The sequence below is a fragment of the Pempheris klunzingeri genome, chromosome 3 (assembly GCF_042242105.1).
Source record: "Pempheris klunzingeri isolate RE-2024b chromosome 3, fPemKlu1.hap1, whole genome shotgun sequence".
NCBI lineage: Eukaryota > Metazoa > Chordata > Actinopteri > Acropomatiformes > Pempheridae > Pempheris > Pempheris klunzingeri.
Genome location: NC_092014.1, coordinates 11,558,804 through 11,585,622, shown reverse-complemented (window position 1 = coordinate 11,585,622; position 26,819 = coordinate 11,558,804). Strand labels below are relative to the sequence as shown.

At 43.4% G+C, this 26,819-nt stretch overlaps 1 protein-coding gene across 1 annotated transcript; it reads left to right on the top strand.

Annotated features, from left to right (window-relative positions):
* The first annotated feature begins 1,242 nt into the window (after positions 1-1,242).
* mxd4 (MAX dimerization protein 4) lies at positions 1,243-21,667 on the top strand. Its single transcript, XM_070828189.1, has 6 exons — positions 1,243-1,417; positions 2,094-2,193; positions 5,831-5,860; positions 18,117-18,231; positions 19,606-19,768; positions 20,918-21,667. The coding sequence occupies exons 1-6, from the start codon at positions 1,354-1,356 to the stop codon at positions 21,076-21,078; spliced, it is 633 nt and encodes a 210-aa protein (XP_070684290.1). The 5' UTR covers positions 1,243-1,353; the 3' UTR covers positions 21,079-21,667.
* Positions 21,668-26,819: the final 5,152 nt, after the last annotated feature.

Sequence of the window (26,819 nt, the reverse complement as noted above, 5' to 3'; positions counted from 1 at the left end):
TTGTGGGCACTGAATCTGTTGACCAGCTGACAGGAAAAGTATTTTTTAGCATTAGAAACAAGCAGTAAGACAACAGTTAAATCCTCAGGTTATCACATGTTATGTGAAGCATAATTGAAACAGCAAATTTAAAAAAATGGCCATCACCACTTTTCAAAGCTAAAGTTACCTTATTTAAACTGTTTTCTTGGACGGACAGTATTTGTTCACCTTTGAGATGCTGGGACCAGAAAATGTACAATAATTTTCTGTCAAATCAACAATTGTTTTAGCTCCGTGTCACAGGAATAACATGCCAAGGCACACTCATTGAGGAAGTTTGTTTGAGTAATGAATAAGAATTTGTAAAAATATTCAGTGCAATTGCACTATTTGTTATTCTGTTTAAAATCTGAATTACATTTGTTGAAGGGAGGATAATGATTGAAGGACATGTAACACGAAGCTTAAGGCTTCACTAGCCCAAACCAGAGACTTACAGACCTACAGAGCAAAGACTTCGTCTGTGGCAGCACAACAAGAGCTCTCACATTAATACATCAACGCCGTTACTTCCATGCCAACTGCATGATTAGGTGGATAACATTTACACTTTTCAAGGCACTTGTGTGGTTTGCAACTTACCATTTTCACTAGCTGATACAAACACTGCAAATAACACTTTTTGAGATCTTCATTGCTCATAAACCAATTCAGTTTCTGCAGCTTCATACAACACTTTCATAATGACTTAAACAGGAAATGAACACCAAACACAAAGACTGTCAGTGATTCAGACATGCCACACACTCTTATGGGAAATAACTGATGTATTCAAAAGGGCTGACTGTTGACTTAATGGCTGTTAAACGTTTTCTTCACGGTCCAAATCCAAAAGCATACTTTTGAGAAGTTATCAAATTTGGCATCCAAAACAACAGGCCAAGTTCAACAATGACACACGCCCAGAATTCATCCCAGCCAATCAGATGGGGTCTGAATTCGCGTCAATCCAATCAGCGAAGGAGGGGGAGGGCAGCAAAGGCTGTTGCTAGGGCATGTCCCTGATGACTTTCGCTCTGTCGAGCCAATCACAACGCACCTCGAGGTTTCAAGGCTGCTCATAGGCCGAGTTATGCTCAGAGAGCCCGCCCACTGGCTTCTCTGATTGGACAGAGTTGTGATCAGTCACTCCGCTGAGTTTTAGTTAGGTGCTGTTGATACTGTAGTTTGGAGTCACCAAGACTCAGAACTGAATATAGCAGCGCACATACACCGCTCTGACACAGTTTTTAAATTTCCATTCCATTATTTCATGACTTGTACATTTGTGTAAATAGATTACTTCTATTTTTATAACGAGACAACAACAAGATGGAACTTAATTCTCTTTTAATTCTGCTGGAGGCTGCAGAGTACTTGGAAAGAAAAGACAGAGGTATTTGAAGCTAAAATTGACCAGTTGACAGGATTTCTGGGCTGATGGTTATTTTGTGAATGTGGAGTTAGGATGGCAGCTAGCTCGATATTCTGTCATATGTAAAGTTTAGACTTGCCCTGCCATAGTGCAGGTATGATGTCACTTTACAGACAATGGGACATAGACCAGGCGATGGGTGCAAACTGGACCTGGTAGCTTACAAGCTAGGAAAGAATAGCTGTATTTTATTATTTAAAGTATGTCATGTGTTCGCGAAGTGCGTTTGCGATATCAGATATACTCAGAATGGTGTTGTATTTTCGCATTCTGCTCTTCGGAAATGAGTAAACAAGAGTGACATTGAAAATACGAGGCAGTATCGTAATGACAGATACTCATAAATGCCCATGTAGCATCAACTGTTTAAAATCTAGACCTTGCTGAGGGCTATGCAGAGCTACACGGGCGCATTGGAAGCGATAATATTGATGATCGATCACGTTTTGCTCTTCTTGAAATGACATTTAGCCTCCATAGCTATTTCATGTTTCACTATTTCTCTCAGAATTGACATCACCGACAGCTTGTTATTATGATCATTATTATTATTATTATTATTATTATTTCTAATCCTTGCATTGCAGACACAATCAATTAACATTCACTTTTTTTGGTTTTTGTTTTTCCTCAATAGAGGCAGAACACGGTTATGCGTCTGTTTTACCGTACAGTAGCGACTTTTCCAGAAAGAAAACGAAAGCCTCGCCAATTTCCAGAAAAACACAGAACAATAGGTAAATATAATTCTTGTTTTTTTTTTTTGTTTGTTTGTTTGTTTGTTTTCTATCTCTTTGTGCAAGTGCCCGCTGATAGAAAACACGCACAGACACAGTTGGAGGAGAGCTGTTTTCATGCACACTGCCATCTTTTTGCAGCCTGGGCTGGGCTCTCTGTTTTGGTCTCTCCAATAAACACTGCCACGCGTACACTGTCAACTCTGCTGCTCCCACTCTCTCTGCTTACCACACACCTAAAACCCTCCCCAAGCTGAGCAGCACACACACACACACACACACACACACACACACACACACACATACCCGACATGCACACAACCTTTCATTTCTGCACCCTGTCTGGCACTGCAATGTCGTCCTCTCACCTGCACAAACCCTCCAAACGCCTGATTTTCACGTGGTTAAGTGTGTGTCTGATGTTAAATGAAAGTGTCCTCTACACACTGCTGGTGTGTGTGTGTGTGTCTGATCAGGATATCGATTGCCTTGTCATTCTGTCCTTGTTCAACTTTAATTAAAAGCCAGTTGGACCTCCTTCATATACTGTCACAGCCTGCAACTAACATAGCCATTGCTGCACGGCCATAAAATAACACAGAAGTATTACATGAGTAAATAAATCCAACTTTCAGTTTCTGTTCGATCACTTGTCACTCTAGTTTAAGGTCATTTAAACATCAGCAGGTCAGTGTTTCATTCTCATCTCTAAAATTAAAAGCCCTCTTATTATATAATGTTATCTCAGCTCATCTGCTAATTGTTTTGCCTGTAACATTTCTGAGAATTGTGAAAAACGACCAGCAGCTGTACTGTAATTTCCAGCCCTCAATGCAAAACCCAATAATATTCAGCTTATTATAATATAATTATCAAAACAGTAGATTTCCTCTCGATCACTAATCCGTTCAGCTCTAGTCACTCAGGAGAAGCCATGTGGAGCTTCACTGTGCTTGTCTGAAAGAGGGTTTAAATTGATTGGATCAATGTGGGACGCCCTCGTCAGGAATCCTTTTTCCTCTTAACGTCACATGACTCTAATTAGGGGACTTTTATATCCAGCGCTACATGTAAATACATTTTTGCGGGGCAAGTTTAGGCCAAGTCTGCGACATGGAACTCCTGTAACTACTGGTGATTTGTTGGAAATGTGTTTTTGGTGAAACTCTTATTTACTCTCAGTGTGTTCTAGTCAGTCTAGTTTCATTTCCAAGAGCGCTCGCACACCAAGATGTGATGAAATATAAAATTTCCTGTTGGCTAATATTAGTTCAGGGAAGCACAGTGAGCCAGTGAGAGAGTTACGTCATTGCATGTACAGCATGTTAATGTTAAGTATCAGTGTTGTAATTAGACTTAGAAAATTAGAATTTTAAAGTTGTGTAAGTCTGAAAGTGATATTTGTATCCGTTTGTAACAAATGAGAATGCAGTCTTTTCCACATTCCTTTGGTACGGTCTCTGACAGAGTAACACAGTTATTTTTGAGTGTGTGTGTGTGTGTGTGTGTGAGGTGTGTTTGTATGGGGGTGTGGCAGGTGGGTGTGGTGGCTAAAACAGACGTCTACACTCTGTGACAAACACCAGCCCGCCAGGTTTCATGCACCAGGCCTGCGTCCCGCTCCCCTTTCTTGTGACTGCACTGAGGGCAAATTCCCCAATTCCCTTTATACTCTCCCACCACTCTCATACAGTTTTTTTTAAGCATCAACAGGATGCGAGGGGCAGTGCAGTAAAAACACGTTTCATGTTTGAACTTAAACCATATTTTCAGTTAAACAGAAGCTGGCTGTAAGTTAAAAAAGCACAATGATGTGCTTTGTAAGACCAAAAAACTGATGTCAGAGCATTTGATGTCACGATCAAATCTGCAAATTAAAACACATAACGTGTTTTGCTATGCTGAAATATTTCGGGTGTGTGAAAAAAAAACAGCTGGCAGTCTATTTCTGCACACAGAAAAAATAAACCCTGGTGGTGTTTTCTTTTTTTTTTTTTTTTAACTTATAGACTGTTGTTAAATCCAAGTGCTTCTATAAAAAGATGGAGACCTGGAGTTTTATTGGTGTTTTCCTGCTTCCACCTCCCCTATCACACTAGATATGACATTAAAAGTGTATATAGATGTGCAAATGACAAGGAAAACCGTGCTCATGCTCTTTTGCATCCTTGAATTCCTTAATGATTATGTGGGAAAACATACAAAAGGTCCTCTGAGAGTAAGCTTTTGCAGTTTTACATCTCATGAAAAGAATGATATAAGGCCAATTTATAGGCCTTTGATCATCAGAGCCATGTTCATGACCTTTTTGCATGCCACACCAGTCTTTTACATAACATGTAAAGGTGTTTTGTTAACCTGCTGTTGGTGCAGGTCTGTTCACATTCTCCTCCTTCGCCATCTGCTGTACAATTTCCTGGTCATGCCCTGCGCTTTGACTGGGACGCTTCCCCAATTTGTGCAGGTTTGAATAGCACAACTTCCTCCATGATGGCATAAAGCTCTGTGTCGGCCTCTTGGATCAGGTTATAAGCGGCAGCACGACATCCTGCCCTTCTTCTTCTCTGGGATGATTACGTGCAGGCGCCACACTATCCCAGTTGTACGTTCAGCCGTAACCCTTTTTGTGCAGCGTGCAGCGTCGCTGTGCAGACGCCTCGGCCTCCTCGGCACAGCTGTGGGAACCACTGCTTCACGAGCACAAGGGCTCTCAAACAGCGGAAAATCTGAAAAGGCTTGTTGTCAGCCTGGCCCTTTATTGTCGCTGTTTTTGTTTTTATTGCCATGGTATCCATGACGGTCTCATGAACAGAGGGCCTCTTTCAGATGGACTGCAGTGCCCTCGCAGCTCCCGGCTGCACACCATGATAGGGGCTCTCCTTGGAATAGCCCACATGCTGAGGAATTCTGCAGCGTCTAGGCCTCCAGACGTCTGAGTCTGTTTTTATCCCATGTTCACGCTGCTTTTCAGCCAGCGTGCAACAACAACAACAACAGCAGCAGCAGTGTGAGCACGCTGGTCGTATGTGTGTGAGAGCGGGCGGGGAGGGGGATGTTGTGCACTGTCACAGATATTGCTCTCTCACAGGGTCATTTTTGCCCCGTGCTTCACACCATCTGACAAATGTCACACAGACGTTGAAAAATAATTTAAAACACTACACTCCATTTTCACACGCTTATTGTGGGTGTTTTTCCAGGATGTCAGATCAAGCTTTTACATCGCTTGTTTGTGCCCTTAATTCCACTGCAAATCAGAAGGATGGTGCAGCAGACGAGGCCTGTTTCGCTGTGTTATAATATTCTACTTTTGTAGGTAAAACTTTATTGTACAGCAACTCTAGCATCCAAAAGCCCTAAAGCCACCTGGAGGGAGAAATGAATGAAAAAGCAGAGAAGAATCAGCAACGTTCTGCGATATCTCTCAGATCTGCTATGTCTTCCAAACCTCATGCTCTCATCTATTTCATGTCCCAGATCATAACATTTGCTAACCGAGCCTCTCACCTTGGGATTATCCTTCACATTACAGCCTTACTCTCGTGTCATGTGATTTTTAAAGTGTAGTATTTTGGCAGAATTTTGGCACTTGCTGCCCTGACACTCATCTTTGTCTTTGGTCTGTTTCTCCTTTCAGATCGTCACACAACGAGCTGGAGAAACACAGGTAAGGTGACGTCTGACGCTCTTTGATCTACCGCATCTCCCATGTTTGTCTGATTTGCATGCGTGTCATCGCACAGCGCTCTGACGTCCCTAACGTACTAAGTGTGGGGATGCTGGCAGCAGGTAAACGTCAGATATCGTCCTCTCAGCCAAAAGCGCCAGATCAGACCAAAGGTCATCTTCAAAGAGATTTAATCAATTAATTCCTCGTGTCTGAAAATGGATAATAAGCTGATTTCAAAGAGCGCCCTCGTGTTGATTAGATCTGTCTCCATTTCACGGATGAAACTCGTTACCTTGTATGGAAAGGGAATCCTGTCAGTAATGTGATAATCCTGCCCAGACTGATGCTGTGAACGGAGGCGGGGTGAATCTGGCCCTCGCCTGTCATTTCTCTAAACTGAGAGGCCCACAGAAAAGCACACACACACACACACACACACACACACACACACACACACACACACACACACACACGGTGATCCAGTTGCACTACCCCCAGCGTACATCTCACTCTGCTAACAAACTTTTTATTTTTTCTGTCCCTCCTTTTGGGTACAGCGCCGAGCTCGTTGTGATCTGATATCTCGGATCATTAAAGACACAGCCGTCTGTTTTTGCTCCGTTTTGACTTCACCAACGGAGGAAGTGACCTCACACCTTCAAAGGCGTTTGTTGTCAGGAAGCAAAACCCCTCTTTGATACAACAAAGTTGCTTTAGTGAAGAGTTAGTTTCTTAATGCTTTTTTTTTTTTTTGCATCAAGGTCACCCCCATTCTTTAAAAAAAAAAAAAAAAAAGTGCCTGCCACAGAGGATTTAGGAAACAGCTGATGTGACTATCAGCATGTGAGCAGAGGCTGAGATGGGCGTGTTTGGCTGCATGTGCGTGACACACTGTCACCCACGTTAAGGGATTGGGGTTTGCCAGTCACATGTCTGGGAGTGAGTAATGGATGTGTGTGGCGCTGAAAGAGGCAAGTGCAGACATATTCCTCCCTGACCTGAGAGCCAGAGAAGGAGGTCCTGGCTGATTACACTGCAGGTGTTGAGACACAACAGTTACCTCACGTCGGATGACGGGTGTGGTTGGTTACCAGTGAAGTGACGTCCAGTCAAACTGACAAAAGCAAGTGCCAGTAAAGTGTTTTAATCAGTTTACTCACTTCCTGTGTCGTCACTGCGGCCACAAGTTTCTAAGAAAAACGTTTCTTTTTCGTTTTTTTTAAAACATCCAGTGCAGGGTCATGACTGTAATGTTAAGTCTTGTACTTATTCACTGACGTTTTGGCCATGATGTATGGGTGTACATACATAAAAAAAAGTTTAAATACTCTGCAAGTCACCCTGCACTGTCCTTGGTGACAAGTGATGCATTCGTGAATTTAAAACTACTTTCCTGCCGTAATTTTTCTTTCCATCGATGGCTGTTTGCATGGAAAAATGTCAACCTACTTCTTTGTAATGACAGGCCCTGCAGTGACGAGGTATCATTGTGATCCTTTGCAACAAAACGCATCCTAATTCAACCCGTCTGGACCTGCAGCTTCAAATTACATGGTCATTACTCCAACGTACCAGGTGTTAAAAGTTGAAACGGTGGCTTCAGGCTTTAGCACGATCATCTACAGTGTATTAGGCCCGTGTCACTAATATGTAGTGCTGACATCATGAAATGGTCAGAAAGGAAATTAATCGACAATTTTGACTCGTCTAAGTCATTTTTCATGTAAAAATGCAAAACATTTGCTCAAATGTGAGACTTTTTGAAGGTTTTTCATGTTTTGTATCACATTCATTCAGTATTTTTTGGTTTGGGGCTATTTTTTTGGACAAAACAAGCACTTTGTAGATATCTCCTCTTTGTACATTTAAGAGATCAAGTGATTAACTGATATCTGGAAGAATATTTCCAACCCTGCTGGTGTGATGGAATTATCCATCATTCAGTGTTCTTCAATGACTGGTGCTGATTCATAAGAAAACCAAAACTCTTCAGCTGTCCTGTTCAACCAGTTTAATGAGTGCGTGACCAGTTTGGAGCATCCGCTCAGAGCGTCAGGCCTGTCTAATTTTGAGCAGCACAGGCATCACTTCGAAAAAAGCTCGACCTCACTCCCTCATGCCCTCGAACGCCACTTTGGGGAGGTGCTGCTGTTTGAGCCCTGACTCACTGTCTTTGTTTGGTCATGTGTCGGTGTGTTTGTTTCATGCTGGTGCAGCACAGAGCCATCCTTGTATTATATGTTCACGTGGTAGACAAGGTGCCTGATGAATATCTCGTTCAGACGCCGAAAGGCATTGGATGTATTGTGAAAAATCAAATAGAGGACTACTGATGTTTCCTTGAAACACAACTTGAATTTCTTGAGACCTGATGTTTGGTTTGAATACCAGTGTTATGATAGAAATATGATTTATATTGTAACAACCCCTTTTTTTAAAAAAAGAAGCCAAAGTAAAGAACTTAAGATACTTTGGATAGAAACAACTATCAGAAAATATTATTTGAGGTACAATACACATCCCCACTTTCAAATAATCTGTCTGTTTAAAGTCTAATGTGATAGCTTTCAAATATTTATTTTTTTTTTTGCCTAAATTTATTGATTTCCTGTGGACATTAGGCTCACTGGCTGCTGCTCAGCATGCATCTTATGCATGCTACGTGTCTTTCGTGAAACCGTCTGCTGTCTTGGCAGCCGTTCAGGAGGCACCCTGCATATATTTGTGTCCTGTTATCAGAGTGAGACGTCTGGGTGGGTGCCAGCAGCGTCCCACAGGGTCGTCTGTCCTGACACAACCTGCTTATCTGCTGCAGCCTGAGTGCAGCCATGACAGCTCTGTATAGACCATCTCGAGGGTGACTCTGCTGCTTCTTTTTCATATTTTTTTTCCCTCTCTCATCATTGCATTGGCACAGGCCAGAGCTGCAGAACACAGGCTTGACATTTCCGTGAAACCAAATGCTACTGTGTGGTTGGTCTCCGCTGGCATTCCTTCCTTCCCATTTCTGACTTTAACCGCTCTTGATCACTATGGCGACTTGCCACAAATTTCCTTTTTAAGAAACGTCAAGATATTGTGAAACTACATACGTTTTGTTTTCCCACCTATCACCTGTTTACAAGAAATCTGAGTCCTGTTGCGTAAGTCCGGGTATCTCGTATGTTGTGCTGCTTCCCTCAATTGAAAAAAGGATTTACAGCTCTATTTTTACCTATCCAGACACCGACACCACCCATGGCTGTCAGGTGCTCTTGGTTTCAGTTCTGTGATGACTCACAAAAGTTTGCAGATTGATTTTAACAAACAGTATAATCTTACACCATACAGTATATCATACTGCAGACAATGTGCAGCAACTGGGTGACACCTATTGAACATAACTTTAAATTTACATGTGCTTCATGGACAGAGGAGCAGGCACTCAGTTTGTCACGCTCTAATCTTCTCTCTAATTAAATTTACTCTCCCAGTGTCTTCCACTCCCAGCTGTGATGAATGACTTATTTGGCTTTGAGGAGCTCTTTACCCTCGAGTGAGGCTCCTGTGTGTGTGTGTGTGTGTGCGTGTGAGAGAGAGAGAGAGAGAGAGAGGGAATGTGTGTGTCTAAAGGCCGGGCCGGGCAGCGGCTGCACCTCACTGAGCTGTTTGAGTTATGGCGGTGTGTCAGTGGGAGGGAAAGCCGTCCACAGCCCTGTTACTTCACCCCCTTGCCTTCTACTCTTTGTCTCCTTCTTTCTCCAGAGACCACATCTGTTTTTTCTGTTATCTTTTTTTTCCGCTTCTTCTTATTCTGGCTCTCCTTTTTTCGCCCGCTAAAAGTGTCTGAGTCAGCAGAAACCTGAGGCAGCAAGGAGGAGAAAGGCAGAGCTCTCTTCTCACAGAGGGCCTTTATCACTCTTTACTGGTCCCCCTGCCAAAACTCATCTGTGCCCGTTTCTTCACTTTTGAGGCATAAATCTTCTTTTCTGACAGCGAGTTTATGCGGAAGACGCCAGGTTTTGATGCGCCTGTTAATATTGTTCATCTGGATTTTAATGTGATTCATAAACTGCCCAGCCATTGTGAGCACATCTGAAGTTAAGATCACACTATGTCCACATCCTGCTTTTAAAAATGAATACATTATTTAAGGGGTTGAATGGCATGCTTGCTTCCTACAGGCAGCTGCAAAAACAAAGTGAAAAGTGTATTTATTCCGTGCAGATTTGGTTTTAGTGTGGCATTCACATGTTCACATACTTGCACATGGCTTTTGTCATTAACTTCCTCAAATGTCACACTGTCATGTACATTCCTTATGTGTGTGTGGTGACCTGGAGTCATTAGGCTTGCATGGGCAGCTAATAACCCAGAGCAGTGATTGATTTACTGTACATGGTCTAATCATTAAGGAACATGTAGGCCATGTAGTAATTTACAGTAGAAGCAGTAGTAAAACTATTGTAAGTGACTGACCTAATGTCAGTGTGAGTGTAGTGACCGTGCTTGAGGTGTGCTGTATGGATAAAATCCTCTATTACGGTACATCCGATTTTATTTTGTGATATAAATATATATAGGACTGCAACTAACGATTACTTTAATTATCAGTCTGCTGATTATTTTCTCGATTAACTGTGCAAATAGCTTGTTTTGTCCGACCAACACTGCAAAACCCAAAGAACAAACTACAGAGAGGCTGGAACTAAGGAGCATTTGGCCTTTTGTGCAAATCCAATACATCCCAATACAACATGCAGTCCAAATCTGAAGAAATGCAACTAGATGTATTAAAGGGATATCTTCATTTACATCTTCATATCTTCACTCGGCAAATGGGTGACACATTTCTATCCTCTCCTGATATATTTTGCCATGTACTTTACACCAGGTTTGTCCACATATTTATACATGTAGCATCTAGCCTTAGGACAGCCTGGATTGTAACTGATGAGCGGCTGAAAGTGGACAAAGAATAAGAAACAGGCTACAGCTGGAGGTCAGGCTACAGCTGGAGGGCAGCAGCCAAGGTCACATGTGGAATTTCTCCACCCTGAGGTCATCGGCGCTGAGAAGCTCTTTGGCTCTCTCAGGTCAAGCTTGGCCATGGTTGCAAAGCGGCTGCACATATACTCTCTGTGGACGGTTGTATGTAATAAGGACATATATTTGAGTGTGAACTCAAACTACCGTACGCCTACATTCAGGTGACAAAGATCCCTCTCCCTCTCAGGTGTAGCTGCTGCAGGATACATCTACTTTCTGTGTCAGTAAACTTGGTTTACTCCCATAAAGCAGCTGATGCTCATAAAAACAACTGAGTCGGACACACTTTTACAAGGCGCATGCATAGCTTTGGGATGGGTTTCAAGGGTGAGGGAAAACTATTAGTATGAAAAGTACAGAGGAGTGCAGGGATGAAAGTGAGTTGAGTGAACCATTCATGGTTTGGTCCGGCAGCCCATATGAGCCTGAGGAAGAGGAGGACGCGAAGACATTCTTGAGCGTTGCCAAAGGGAGGGTCGGGAGGCTGCTTTGTGTGTCGAGCAGGCAGCCTGAAATTCAGGTCAGCAGAGTATGCACACATACGCTGGAATGTAGAGTTAAGTAAGAGAGGCGGTTTAGGGGGAGAGCCTGTGAGTGGATGGGGTTCACGAAACTAGAGGCAGAGTAGAATTCTCTGCAGACGCGTCCACGTTCGGTGCTGCTTGTTTTTTTGGCAAACGGGGAGTCACAAGCGAATACTTCTTTGATTAAGCATTGATAGAGTGGATTAGAGCTGCAGGCAGATCCTCATTCATCAGTCTGTTATGGCCTTTATTCCCTGTAGTTTAGGTGTTTAATATTCTATAACAGCAGTTTGTAACTGTTTTTACCCAAAAAATGACTCCCTGTCACAAGTTGCATAAACCAACAGGTTTTGACTTATGACAATCACTGAAAAAAGGGGGGAAAAAATCAGAAAAGTCTTAAAGAATAAGCAAATTTTTGTGCAGTAGAAAGATCCCCTTTCCTGGTTATTATGTCACAACCCCTCAGAATTATCTTGCAGTCTTTTAGGTGGGTCCATATCCTCAAATTGGACCCCACCCAAATGTTCAAAAACCTCTGTTCAGAAGTAAACAGCCAAAGTTTTACAGTAAACATGGAAGCTCCCTCACGCCACTAGATTCCTGTGTGTTAATCATTGACAAGGATTCATTATAAAACCAGAGCTCCCTGTGTCAGGGGAATGTGTTTAGTGAGCTCGCTGAACTTGTCTCTGCTAGTCTGTCCAACATGTGCGGATGTACTTTTCAGTGCACGCAGCGGAAGGCAATTAATGTCCAGGTCTGTCATTTGACATTGTGTTCAAATGATTCAGAGAGGCGCAGGGAGACCTTTCCTTAGTCCAACCCCCCCCCCTCTCTCCGTATGCTCACACGCTCTCCTCTTTAAATGCTATTTGACATCTGTTCTTCTGTTAACACCAGTGTAAACTGGCTGTGCTGAGGAGAGGATTTCGTAATGATCCACGCTCTCACAGGGGATTGTTTCAGAACATGAAAAAAATCAAATGAATCTAATTACTAGGCATTCCCTAGCACGCCCAGTGGAAATTCCAGTTTGTTTTGTGGAAGTAGTACTACGAGTGAACAACAAACTGCCTAATTCTGCAGTTTCCTGTTGTATAATCACCAGTAAAGTATGCAGAGCTCGTTCCGTAGTGTAATACTACGAGTAGTGAAGTAACTATGCCCCTCCCTCCGTCTACACTGCTGTTGTGGTTGTTTGCTGCTTGCGTGTGAGAGCAGAGTCATGTGAGAGCGAGCTCCATGTTCCTGCCTCCAGGAGAATGTGTTTATGGGGGACTTGAATCTGTCTGTCTCGCCTCGCAGTTGTCACTGCACACAGTGGGTGGGTGTGGCATCCTCGATGACAGAAAACAAATACAGCTCAACCCAGACGACTGACATTTCATATCAGCGCGATAAAAGCCTCTCGTTCCTCCATGTGTGTCTCTCGTCTCACTGACGTGGGCAGCGTGGCAAACCACACGGCCGGTTTCACATGAGCTACTTCGGTATTTTTCTGCCCTCTTGTTTTTCAAAGACGGCACATCAGATCTCCGTTAAATGTAAACATGCTCAGGGTGACAGGGAGACTGATGAAGGCCCTGTGTGTGTGTGTGTGTGTTGTGTTTGTCGGCTGGCCTCTGGGTAGGGTCCCTCACCACCTCAAGAATCCCTCCATCTGCCTCGTACTCCCCAGGAACCTGCCTGCCAGATGTGGAGCCACTCCACTGGCAACCCCTAATTCCACCACTTCAACATGGTGAACCACACTCACGCAACGCAGCCATCGCTTTCACTTCACATAACAGAGCTGCGCTGTAAACAAGGGACCCAGATGCATCAAGTTTTTTGCTCTGGAAAAGTTTTCTTTCAGTCCTACTGTAAACGCAGATAAAAAAAGGGTATAAAACACTGATAAATAAAGGGTTTTGCCACAAAATCAGATATGTAATATATGATGGGGTGACATTAGTGTTCATAAATAGTTGTTGGTAACGGATGAGCAAACAACATGGTGATTTTTAGTATACTTTTATCATTCTGGCCAGTCATTTTTAATTGGTAATGGTAAGATTGCTCTCACTGAGGTAATTGCTGATGTCTAGAAACACAGTACCAGCATTAAAAAGAAGTCTGATGGGACAAGAAACAAAGCCAGCAGACGTTAACACAGACTTAGATGTCGATACAGGAACCTACAGCTTAAATGGTGAAAGCAAAAGGCAAATGGTTAAATTATTCCCCAAACTGACATCTTGGTTTAATTAAACCCTGATTTTGGAGGGAAAATCAAAAGTGAGCTCACCCGAGGTGTCGATAATAATAACTATAACTATGGTTGGTTCTACAGTTGGTTCTTTTTTAGCGATGTTCCCAGATCTCAGCAGTTATCCTGATGAACGTCATTGTTACTGATAAAAAAGATAAAAATAAAGATCCAAGTAGAGCCGTGAACTGGAATTATCCTTTAAGCCCTTAAAAATGCATTTTAGAGCCTCTTTATTTTGAAGACATTGAATAATAAACCCTCCAAATTGAGATTAAACGATTGCATTATTGTGCCTGCATAAAGCTGAGCAGACCACGCAGTGAATCATAAATGCTGATGTCTTGTGGGCTCACGTCAAAACAACACCAGAGGCCTCGTATCGCATTTTCTTTTCTTTAAACCCAACAGGGAGCAAACCGAGTCAGCTCTGGCAGTGAGAGGAAACATTGCAGTGGTGTTTCTGATGACCTTTGACCTTAGTTTAGCGGCTTTGGCTCCTTGCCAGACAAGCCAATCAGTCCTGTGCGTATGGGTTGAGGAATGCGCTGGGCTGCAGCGAGCTCATTAAACAGTGCAGTGAGTGAGGGGTGAAGGCCTGTTGTTTGCTCTGGCTTGCCTTCTCAGGCCCTCCAGCTCTTTGTGTACGAATGGATCTCCGATCCCAGAGCCCTGGACGGTCCTGGGACACTGCTGTCACCAGGACAGTATGTGTGCGAACCATTATATATGTATGTGTGTGTGCGTGGACACTGCGAAAACTGGTCATGATCACCTCTTTTCTTTGTAGCAGCCTATACTGCATAAACATCTTTCATTATGCATGCATCAGACATACACAGGCTGCTGCAGATACACTGCTCACCTTTGACTCGAGCGGTAAAATTAGATATTTCACGGTTGTTCTCCCTCCAAGGCCCTAAGTGTGAGCACATCTGTGAGAAAGGCCCGGTCTGTACCAAGTAACCTTGGAGCGCGAGTCAGCAGTTTAAATAGCTTGTTCCAGTTTCAGCAGCGTGCAGCTTTCTGAGCAAAAGTTCCTCTTTTTTTTTCCTCCTCTGGCTCTGCTTTGTTTTGGCACGGATGGAGCGGGAAGAGGAGGGGGAGGGAAGGCCAGAGATCAGACACAAATCATCCCGTGGTACTCTGCACGTGAGACCCGTCAGGTGGTCATTTCCCTGCAGACGTGACTTCAGAGCAAATCAAGTAGCAGATTTACTATTAAATCCTCAGCTGCAGGGAAATCACAGGCTGTTTTGTTTTTGCAGGTTTAGCCTTTTTAGCAGTCATAAAAACGTTCCCGTGCTTGAACCCTGTGACACTAAAATAACTCACAGCATCAAATTTCTACTATTTTTGATAATGTCACGTCCCATGACTACGACGTCCATCGTACAGTGAAAAACTGACAGTTGCGCTATGTTTGAACTTGTTGACACGCACAAGAAAAGATGCCTCTGCCTTCACTACAAAACTACAAAACACTATTCAACCCTGGAAAATCAAAGACCGTCTTATTTTCAACCCAGACAAATTGGAAAATTTGATGTGATTCAGAACCTCGTGGGCCAGGCGGTGCAAACTGTGTGCTCTCCTTCATGGACACAACATTTACGTTCATCTGGTGCCATACTTTGCATGGCTGTTTGAGGCAATCTGATAAACATTGCGTGACAAGGGCTTGGCTTTGGAATAACAAACGTGTGTGAGGGAGGGTCCTAACCCCGCTCAAAATCGGCTGTGTGCGAATGTGTCTCGCGGCAGGGGAGCATGTGCTGCTTGGAGGGTGCTGTCAGGGACACGCTGCCACGTCTAACCAGGTCCTCTCGCATTGAGATGCATCACAAACGTGAAGCTTTGCTCAGACTAGAGTCACAATGAAGACGTGTTGCATTCATCCTAAAGTTCAGCACAGATTTGTTGAAAGTTAAGTGACAGAAATGTTCAAGCGGATCATTATCAGCAATTACAGACGGAGCTAGTTTTTAGGAATAGCACATTCCATGATATCCTTGGTTTTCCTTTGTGCGACTACAGAAAAATATGGCTGTGCTTTGCCTCCAGGTCACCACGGTTGTTGAGTGGCAGGTTGTCTGCTTTTGATTTAGGGTGTAATGAAACAAAGTGGTATTTCTTAATACCAAACAGTGGAGACATTCATTTTATTTTTATGTGGTAAAAGCAAAGGTGAAAGTGCATCTGTGCACATTTCTGTCCTCCACTTGCCAGGTAAAATATGTGGTGAGCACACAGGTGGGGCCTGTTTTGAGTTTTTTTGGGGGGGTGGGGGGAGTCAGGCAGAGTATTCGGGGAACGCCTTGTTTTTGTTTTTCATTACAAGAGAGGAGGAGAGGGGGGGGGGGGGCAGGGTGCAAGATGGTTGCCCATTGGCTCAAGTTACCATTTGGATGATGTGTATGGAGGACTGCCTAGTGCAGCTGAGCACACTGCACTCAAAGAGGCCTTTTTTCAACCCAAGAGAAAGTCATCCACTAGCTCGGACCCCACTCCCTTCCAAAAAAACACTCCTCTCCCCCCTCTGCTGCAGACCCCCAGCTCCTTCCTGCCCACTTCCCCTGGCCACAGTCCAAGTGCTTCATGTGGCTTGACTGGGGCAGGTTGGAGGTGGGCCCCCGCCCCTGTCCTCAGAAGACACTTGTTTTCCAGTGGGATGAGGGTGTGTTGGTGTTGGCAGGGTGGAGCAGAGGGGTGGAGAGGTTCAACTGATGTGTGGGGGGGCAGAATTGCCCCCTGGGAGAGGAGGAAATAAAAGAACGAGAGCACTTTCACACGCCCTTTTTTTGAGAACGCCTGCACCTGTAGAGGTAAAGATGTTTTAACGGACACTTCTGCTGATCTTTTCTGTACATATATTTAAAAACCTTGTGCATTTTTAAAGCTACTATAAAATCCTGGGAAATTAGAGATGCAACTATCATTTAGGATGCGTGATTATTATGTTTAGCCCCTGAGACTCTCTCGTTAGCCACAAGCTGTCTCTGGCTGACCTCTAAATGAAACAGACGGGGCTACTGAGAGGGTCTTACTTTATGTGAATAACACAGGCAACGCCCTTCCTGAAAAAGAAAAAGAAACAGGGAAAATACTGTGTGTGTGCATGTGTACAGAGTGCGCTCTTGTGTACTAGATGTGCTCTCCCGTGTGCTCGGCTCTGCAGCCAGCCTTAGAGGGCTTCATTTCTCTGATTAGGTTTATTGTGGTTGCTGCAATGGCCAGTGGAGACCTTGTATTGTTAGAGTGTGTTTACCGTTCAGACAGAGTTAGCTGAAGGAATGGGAGAAAAGGGGGAAGGCTAGTTCAGAACAAAGAAACGGTTCATGGACAAGCTTGACTAATGGAAGATTGAAAGGCCTTTATGAACAAATTTGAATGGACCAAGGACAGACAGGAGAGGTAATCTGCTGATAAAATGCTGCGAATAAAAGCAGCCCTTTGAAATAATATACAATATCCATGCAAAGTCAGTAAATGTCCACTCAGAGATTAACTTTGCCTTGCTGCCACCGTCGCTGCTGAATTAAACTGCGACATCCAGTTATTTACTCACAGATCTGGGGTTGTTGGCCTGTAGAGCTTTGGCAGGGATGCAGGGCTTTCTGGGGCCACAGTTTGCGTCTCGAGTTCAACCAGCAGAGTGACCTGAACAGATGAGAAACTTCTCATGGACGTCAGTTTGGTCTGTAATGATTTTTGCACCCGCTGACTGTGGGTTTAAGGACTCTCCCTCAGTTTTAGGGCACAGGTGGCGTTTCCATTTGGTGAAACAGACTGCTGAGATGGACACCGGTACAGGACCACTAAACAGTGCACAGTTATGTTAACATCAGTGCGTGCAATAGATAAATATAACATACTTATTCTAAAAACAGGAAAGTCTGTTTGGCTCTATGAATGTGTGCCACACGTGGGTGGAGAGTGGGGGGAAAAAAAATGATGCAAATGTTGAGGTACTTCAAAAACTCAGGCTGTGTGATATAATATGAAGTCAATCTCGATGAAATTGCTCCATTTCTCTCTGTAGTGACAAGTATTTTGTAGCTGTATCAGTAAATGGCACTTTCCTTTTAAATACCTTTACATGAACCGTTGGCATGAACAGGGATTTGAAAGTGGTTTGCCGGAGTCTTTGCAAGTTCTGAGCATGTCTAACCAGAAAGACTCTGCACCCACTCAACCCTTTAAACATCTCACTTCAAGCCCAAAGTCACAACTGAAACCAAACCTGCAGAGCATCAACCCTGATGGTGTAGCATTCAGCCGCCATTCTCACCGCTTTGGTACATGAGCGTCTCTTTACGGGAGGAGCGGTATTTGTTACTGCCCTTCAGGGACGTGTGGATAAGCTCTTGTCAGTCTGTTTGTGTAGGTGCCTTCTCACTTTTCTGCTGGTGGATGTCTGCTGACTCACCCTGTGCTTGTGTGTTTGCAGACGTGCCAAACTACGCCTGTACTTGGAGCAGCTGAAGAAGCTGGTGCCTTTAGGTCCAGACAGCACAAGACACACCACACTGAGCTTGCTGAAAAGGGCCAAGATGCACATCAAGGTATTAAAACAAAACCCGACGAGAAGAAATAAAATGCTCCAGACGTGTCATGTTCACAACATTGTTTCTTTGGATTTGCAGCTTTTGTCTGTTTTATATTATAGTAAAATAATCATTACCTCGGTGCCACTGTGGGCTCTGGTAAATTATGAATGGAAATTTCCCACACAACCAACCAGATAATCAAAAAGAAATCAAAGTAATCGTTAGTTGCAGCTCTAGCATTGAATAAAACTAAATGAAAGTCTCTTTAAAAAAGTCCAGTTTGTCCTTTTCTCTAGCTTTACAAGCCCCAACCCTCATGTTCTACTTCTCCTGTTTCATTTAGCTGTTTGGTTTTCTCCCTTGCCTTCTTTAAGCGTTATATTGTTTTCTAATCTTTCAATCAGAGTGGTTCAGGACCTGCAAGAAAAAATGCTCCCAAGACTGGAAGGAAAAACAAATGCCAACAAATGAGTCAACAAAGCGGTATATACAGGGCATTTAGTGGCTTATCTTTGGATATGTAGAAGGAGCTAATTGGATGTTTGGTTTGTTTAACTCCTCCTCCGCGGTTCATTAACTGCTGTAGTTCAAATACACTTAGAGACACTTAGAGATGTAAGGTACTTAGAAAAAATAGTTTGTAGCAGGACCAGCGATCGGGACCAACAGAGAAGGGCTTAAAAACAGCAGAGCCTGCAGAATATGTTGCCATGTTGAGGATGTAAATGTAAGTACAGTACAAGACATGCTTTGCTGATCTTGCTGTTTACAAGCAGCAACAGTGTGGTCGGTGGAAAATCCAGATGTAGCGAGTTTTAACCCTTCATTTCCTGTTTACTATGCATGTCCTCTCTGCTCAGACGCATTCCGCTAAGTCTCGTCACAGTGCCGTGTATCCTTGTTTCACAAGGGGCCACGTGTTATACTTCACTTTGACCGAAAACTTTCACATGCAAACAAGTGCGAAATGTAATCCCACACGGAGTCAAACTTTTACAAGAATTTCCTTTTACTCTCGAACCTGCAAACAACACAGTCACTTGTGAAGCTGGAAATATTTATTTGGAGGTGGTTTTATCGTGTGCCTTTTCTCTATAGCCATCAAGTGTTTTTTTTTTTTTCTGAACTACCTTTGAGTTCAGGAAAAATATTTTTGTCATTCCTATTGCGAAGTAACACAAAACGCATTGCAGGGGGAAAGAAGAGAGACCAGAATTAAATTTCCCACAGTGACCTTTCGAGGAAACCCGACATTATTTCAATGGTGTCACAAAAAAAAAAAAAATCTACGGTGTACAGGTATACAGTTAAAAGCGAGAGTAAGGATGGAGATGTTTGGCTCCAGCGAGCGTTATCATTGACTCTTGGCATTCATGTGTGTGTCTGCAGAAGCTGGAGGAGCAGGACAGGAAGGCTTTAAACGTGAAGGAGCAGCTGCAGAGAGAGCACCGCTACCTCAAACGCCGCCTGGAGCAGCTTTCTGTGTCCGGATCCGTTGAGCGTATCCGAACTGACAGCATGGGCTCCACCATCTCCACCGACTCTGAGCAAGGTACGCCAAAAAGCTACAACAGGGATCAGCTCCCTATAGAATCTCGTGTGTCCTAAATAGGAACTTAAACTAATCCAATCAGTGATGACAAGCCCATACATAACTTTCTAGAGTAGGTTCAGACGCGTATGCATATTCTGGAGTACTTGAACTGAGAAGGCACTTCTCTCCCGGGCAACTATGACATGTAAATCAAATGTAGATTGCCTCCACATTTGATGCAAATCAATCTTGACTAAGGTATGGCTCAGATTGAGGGTTGACACATACACTGTATACCCTGAGGCTCTATCCAATAACTGCTCCACACAACACTAATAGCGCTATAATCTATATGTGAACCCAGCTCTCCTCATTAGCTACTGAAGCTACTGACAGCTGAAGAGCTTTGTCATGTTTCAACTGCGGAAATGTTAATTACTGTAAATAAATACAGTAATCTGCCATCCTCCGAGGTCAGGGATAGTACAGCCGTCCACTGCTGCCGCTTCTATTTGACTGCCACTATCCTGAAAGCCCAGTCAAATCTGATGATGCTCACGGCGCCGGTTTACTTCAGTGGTGGTTGCCGGATAGTCAGACAGTCGTCAGATTTAGAGGGTTTTAGAGGTGAGAAAGTTGGCAGGGTTTAAAACTTCTCTCTTAAGCTCGCTTTTCATCCTTTATACAATTATCAGTTTCCAACTGAGCGCAACATCTTCTGCCTTCTAGGAGAGACTGTTTGAAAATGTGCGCCGCTGTCGTCATGCCCCCTCCCTCCCCCCCGCTCTACGGTGGCAGGCTTTTTCACGTTTGCCATTAGCGTGGTCGGACCGCATGTTGATCTAGTTGTTAATTCAAAAGGTGCAAGCTGCCGCTGACCAGCGTCACAGACTCTCCTGAAACGCTTAGTTCGGACTGTTACAGTATGTTTACTAATCCTGGATGAGGTAAACACACATGCAGTTGTTTATCAATAGATGGGGATTAGCTGTGGGAGCACAAAGATCTGCCTGTTTGCCCAGAGTTAATGGCTGTCTAAATCCAGGTTTAATCCACAGGCGCAGCAGGCTCCCTAATAAATATGCCCACAGTTGGGTGAAAATAAACAGTTCCCCCTCTCTTGTTCTGTGCTGAAAATAACCTTGCGTGTTTTCTTTTTGCGTGCAGAGGTGGACATCGAGGGCATGGAGTTTACTCCTGGCGAGGCGGACAGCGTGGACAGCATCAGCGACGGCGAGGAGGAGGACCACTACAGCCTCCAGAGCAGCTCCAGCGACACCAGCTACACAGCCACACATTCCCACAGACTGCAGCCGCACCACTGCTAGACACCGCTCGGCCATCCATCTCGCAACCAGCTTCCTCCACCCCCCCCATGCCTCCCTCCCCTCACCCTACCTTCCCCCCGACCTTTTGCGATCACCAGCGCCGCCCACTACCTACATCAGACCAGTCCACGGCGGCGGCACACTCGGAACCTCTTCCTCCTTTCCTGGCCCCAGCTCTCCAGGAAGCACATGGGGCTGCAATGCCACTCAAGCCTTCCTGACCCCCCTGACACCACTGACCCTACCTCACCCTACTGTATCCTGCCTGAACCTGCCCCTCCTGACACGCCCTGCCCCTCCACTGCCCTCACAACCCCTACCTAGCGTTGCCGCGGGCTCAGAGAGAGCAGAGCAGAACAGAATTCATGGTTTTAATGGGGACTGTGGTTTGGTGGACAGCTTTGACTTGTTAATCAGGATTTTGTAAAGTGTGTGTTTGCGTTTGCGTGTGTGTGTGTGTGTCTGCAAGAGAGAGCGAGCAACAGAGGGAGTTTAAGAGAGGTGAAAAACAAAATATAAGCTTCAAAAGTCAACTCCATGAGGCAATAATACACAGACGAGGCTTGTTTGTTCTGCAATATATGCAACAGTTATTTACATCATACAGTATCTTTTCTTTACATAATAAGATTTAGCTGCACGTTCCTTGAAAAGGTTTTACTGCTGAAGAATAGTTTCGATTAAGGGAACGGTTTGACATTGTGGGAAATATATGTATTGGCTCTATTGCCAAGAGACAGCTGAGAAGATCGATGCCACTTTTATCCATCTGTTCAATATGAAGCCGGAGCTAGCGGCTGGTTAGCTTAGCTTAGCATGAACACGTGCAGCTTCATATTCAGCATACAGATGTGAGAGTGGTATTGATCTCGTCAGCCAAAGTCCCCAAATTTAAAACCGCGCTTTTAATTTTTCCACTTTCGACAATTAAGTCCGTGTGCAGCAGTGCTTTTGTGACCTAAAATAGGACCTTTTGGAATGGCTACTTCTGCGCGCACACCACATTTTCATTACCAAAAGTGGCCGAATTTTGGCCAAAGAGAAACTGGAAAAGTTACAGAGCTGTAGCAGAGAAGAAAGAATGTATATAGATGTACAGTTACTGTCCAAACCCTCGTGTCTCCCTCTGGTTGGGTTGCCTAACCACTACTCCACACTACTGACCACTACACTATACCACCCTATGGTGTGGATGGACTACTATATCAAATACCAAAAGGAGTTGCCTCAGAACTAAAACTCTATTCCTTAAAGATTGACTAAAATCTTGTGTTTCCTCAGTAGCTAATTGATGTAGCAATAAATACGAGAGGTGGGTGCTTCCTCTGAGCGTGTAAATGATTCTGGAGGACCATGAGGTGTCACGGTGTAGACTCTCTCCTTGATCTTTTTACCCTATAGATGGCACGTGTGTGCTTACAGAGAGCCGACCTGCAGAAAAAAGGGGTATTTCCCCTTTTTTCTTTTTCACTAAAGGATCCTCTTTGTTGCTCACGACGCCGTTTACCCAGAATTCGCATTTCTCTCTACAGCTTTGTGACATTTTCAACTAGTGTTCTAGTGTGTCTGGATGTTTTGTTCTGATTAACAAGTCAAAGCTTGTAAATGTGGAGAAAAAACATTTAAAAAGAAAAAAAAAAAAAAAGGGCCAGCTCTAATGATTTGTTCTCTGGAGATGCTTTCATCGTAGCTAACTTAGAAAACTACTCACATTCAGTTGAACTTTTTAATTTCTATAACAAGACTAATAATCTTATTTTCTCCCTGCTTACTTATTGCTGGAGCTTCTGGGCACTGCTGAAGACCAACAGAGATCATATTTCATGTCTAACTTCTCTGTAGTGTATGCACAATAGTCAATATTGACGGAGGAGACGCTTCTGTCGCTCTCTGACCATTTAATATTCATTAGGCCTCAGTCTCTGGCAGTCTTTAGAGCTTGGCGTCCCAACACTTACAAAAATTAGGGCCAGTCCACCATGGCAGGTCTGACCAAAAAAAACAACAAAAAACTACAAAAAAGACTCAAAAGACAACAAAAAAACTTGCATACAAAAGAAGCTACTTGTCACTGAAAGTGATATTAGTCAGTGTAGTCTATATTTCTTGTATTAAATTTTGTATTATATTTTCCTAAATGTTCTCTTGTAATGAAAAGACAAAAAAGAGTGAGTATATCTATAAACATATATATATATGTATATGTATATATATATATATATATATATATGAGAGACAGACATGAGGCCAGGCTTGTTGAAGGGAGAGTGGGGGCAGGGGAGCTGATACACTGGCCCCTCTCCCTTGGGTGACTCTCCTGCTGTCATTCTGTGCCTTGGTGAGCCTTCGACCTCCCCCATCCTCCTTTTTCCTCCCACCTCCTCACCCACGGCCCCTACTCAGGTCACACTCCCCTCCTCTCCTCTTTGTCTCATCCTCCCTCTTCTTGCTCCTCTTGCGGGGCTGAAAGCTCGGATTTCACCCCTTACCATGCCAAAACACTTCCATGAGCAAGGGGCACTTCAAGAGGAGACCTCATTTTCAATAAATTTAAGAAAAAAAAAAAACGGCTGTTTGGTCTCTACTGAGAAGCCGCTGTTGTTGTACACCCTGTCCAGGCACTCCCCACCCTTGACTCTTGATGCCCGCTCGTCTGCCAGTGCCGCCTCTGTCACAGAAAAAAAAAAACCACACACTGGTAAACTCCCATGGCAGCTTCCAGTCGCCCCGAATGGTCACCAGCGGGGTTCAAAACTTCTGGGCTTGAAGCGTGTTTCTTTTTTTTTTTTTTGTCATTTTACTATTATTGTATGTTGACTATGTGTTTGTTGAATGGGAGTCACTGGGAGAGGAGCGATAAAAGAATAATCCAATCGATGGCAGCTTAAGGTGTTATCCTCCGCGCTCCCAGTGGTCCGTCCCAGAAAAAAGTGTTACCCGTTGATCAGGGGACCTCTTGAGACACAGCAATATTACCATCTTGTGCTTTCTGAGGGAGGGTGGGCGGGCAGGGTTTTTAAGACAAGCAGGTGGTTTTGCTTTTGACTCTGTGGTGCATTTTATGGTGACCAACTCAATATTTTGTTTTGATGAATTTTACCTCCTATCTGCACTCTCTCCATACACTGCAGGAGGGCAAAAAATTAACTAGAGATTAATTTTTTTTTTTTTTTTCTTTTTTTGGAACAGCTGTTTTTATTCTTTTTGTCATTAAGAGTTTACATTCATGTCAAAAAAGGATTTGTACATGATTGTTTGTAGCAAAAAAAATGTCCTTTTTCGATTTGTTGGTCAAATGAACAACTTAGTAATCCATATTAATGGCATAAAGTTATTCTCTTGCACAGAACCTCCCAGTAGAAAAGTGACAGAACGAATGGGATGAGCCGAGGGCCAGATATGAGATTATAATTTTTCAGTGGCATCATTGAAAAATGTACATAGCACACACACTCAGAATGAGTGGCTTTTGAGCAGTGGACTGGACGTGGTAACATTTTGTTTGAATGCTGGATGGATAGTGTTTATGGAAATTCTTTTAATGATGTGCCTTGGAAAGAGTCATTTCTTTAAAAACAAAACTATACAGATTATACCATTTAATGACGACTGTTAAATCAGTCACAGTTGCTCTTATTTCTAACCCCTTGGGGAGGGAACAGAAGAGGAAGCAATGAAGGAAGCTGTACTTCCTTCATTGCAAAAAAAAAAAAGTTTAACATTTATGTCAAGAAAGCGGAGGGGCTCTTCGTTGAACTCCCTTTAAGATCAAAGCGTGATTTCAAAGTCAGAGAGACGGGGGCTCAGTTTAGAAACTGTTCACTTCAGAGCAAGCACAGACATGGTTTGATATTTGCTTTCATGTTGCTGTTGCACAGAGATTTACTTCGGTGTGTTGGGTTTTCAAAAAGCACAAAAGCACAGTGTGATGTTTGGGGAAGTCAGCAGGCACAGAGAGAGAAATCAGGGTGGAAGCACAGGCCAAGGACGGTCTGCACAGAAAGCAGGGTCAAGGCAGACAAGCCTGTGCACACACACACATGAAATGAGAAACACAGAAGACACCATCCTATCCTGGATGTGCCTGCTGAGTAACGGTGCTTATAAAATCCACACAATGACTTCCATGAAATGTTGTTCCTGCCAAATACATAGTCACTTTTAAACCTTCCATGCTGAATGATCAGTAAGAGTTCCTTTATGTAATTCCAGATGAATAGCTTTAACTATTTGTAGGCTTTAGGGCAGCATCCTGCTTTCCGGTCCCCAGCTTTTATGTCTTTTTTTTTTTTTTCTCTCCCCTTATTTTTCATCTTTAAGAATCGGGCGACGCTCTACAGTCAGAGTGCTCTAAGATGGGTGTCACACCAGCATTATTATGGTTCATCTTTTGAGAGGCTAGAGGCTGTAGAGGAGGGCGAGCTGGCTGCGCTTTAGTTAAGGAGGAGGATGGTGGGGACTTTGTCTGGGCTGACACACTGTGCAGAGTAGGGAGAGTTCTGTGCCAGAGACCTGTGAATATGTTCCTTTTTAGCGGATGTGTAATATGCATTCAGAAGATGTTATATAAGTTCCTTTTTTTTTGTTTTGTGTGTGTGAGTGTGTGTACACGAGTACCTGGTGCTGGCTACGTTTGAGCAAACACTTGAAGGTATTGTGTATTCTCTCATTGTAATATAATTAAAATGTTTTATACATAATGTGGTGCAGCCTCATTACTGCCTGTTAAATGATTTATGGCTTTACACACTGCCTGTTGAGGGGGAAACGGAGCATTGTGACAACCTTCAGCTGCACAAAGCAGCAGGAATATGCAGATAAAGATATTCAGATCTCACAGGGCTTCCTGTTTGGTTTGTGCAGCTGTGAAACTGATCTGTAGTCTGGAATATCAACTAGTTTTCAAAGGTCAGAGTTCACCTGTTGTTACTGTTGCAGCAGAGAAATGTTAACTTGTGAAATTGGCAAGGAGGCAGAATTAAATCAATAACTTAACAAATTTTATTAAAGCTAAACATAACAATTAGAAAACACGAGACAACAAATATTGGACTTTTAACCTGAAGGTTTTGGTTGAAAATGTTTTTGACTGAGTAAAACATGTTCAACTCTTCTATTAAAAGTCCAGCAGACTTCTTACTACTACCTTGTTAAAATAAACCTTCACATAGCATGTATTACAAATGCTTAACACTAAATAATCCTTCAAAATACATACAATGATTGATTTTTTTTTAACTATAATTCAAGTCTTGCAGCCGAAAAATCGAGACGATTCCATCTAAAAAGGGAATGCGATCGCTGAAATGTTTACGATAATATTACCTCCAGGCTCATATCGACATGCAGATTGAAATAACCTCATCAAAAACATTTTCACTAATGCACATCAGTGGCTCAGTCAGACTGTTAAAGGCTAAATCGCATCACAGAGTAAGTCAGAGCGCAGAGATGTGAAAACTTTGTTCAATCTGAGTTTCTTGATATAAGTCACTTTGGTGTCTTGTGCTTATCAGTGAATCAGTACAGGCTGTGCTGGCAGTGATTAACCAGTAGCTTTCATGCTAAATGTTCTATTTGTGTGCGCGTTACTACAGAACAGACAGTGTGCTGACGCTAGCAACATATACTGTGTGGTGATGTGTGGTCGAAAGCGGTACATTCAGTCAACTATGGAGGAAATCATGAGGAGAGGGGCCGTTAAACCATTAAATGATAATCCTTGTCCTTCCTTGCTTGCT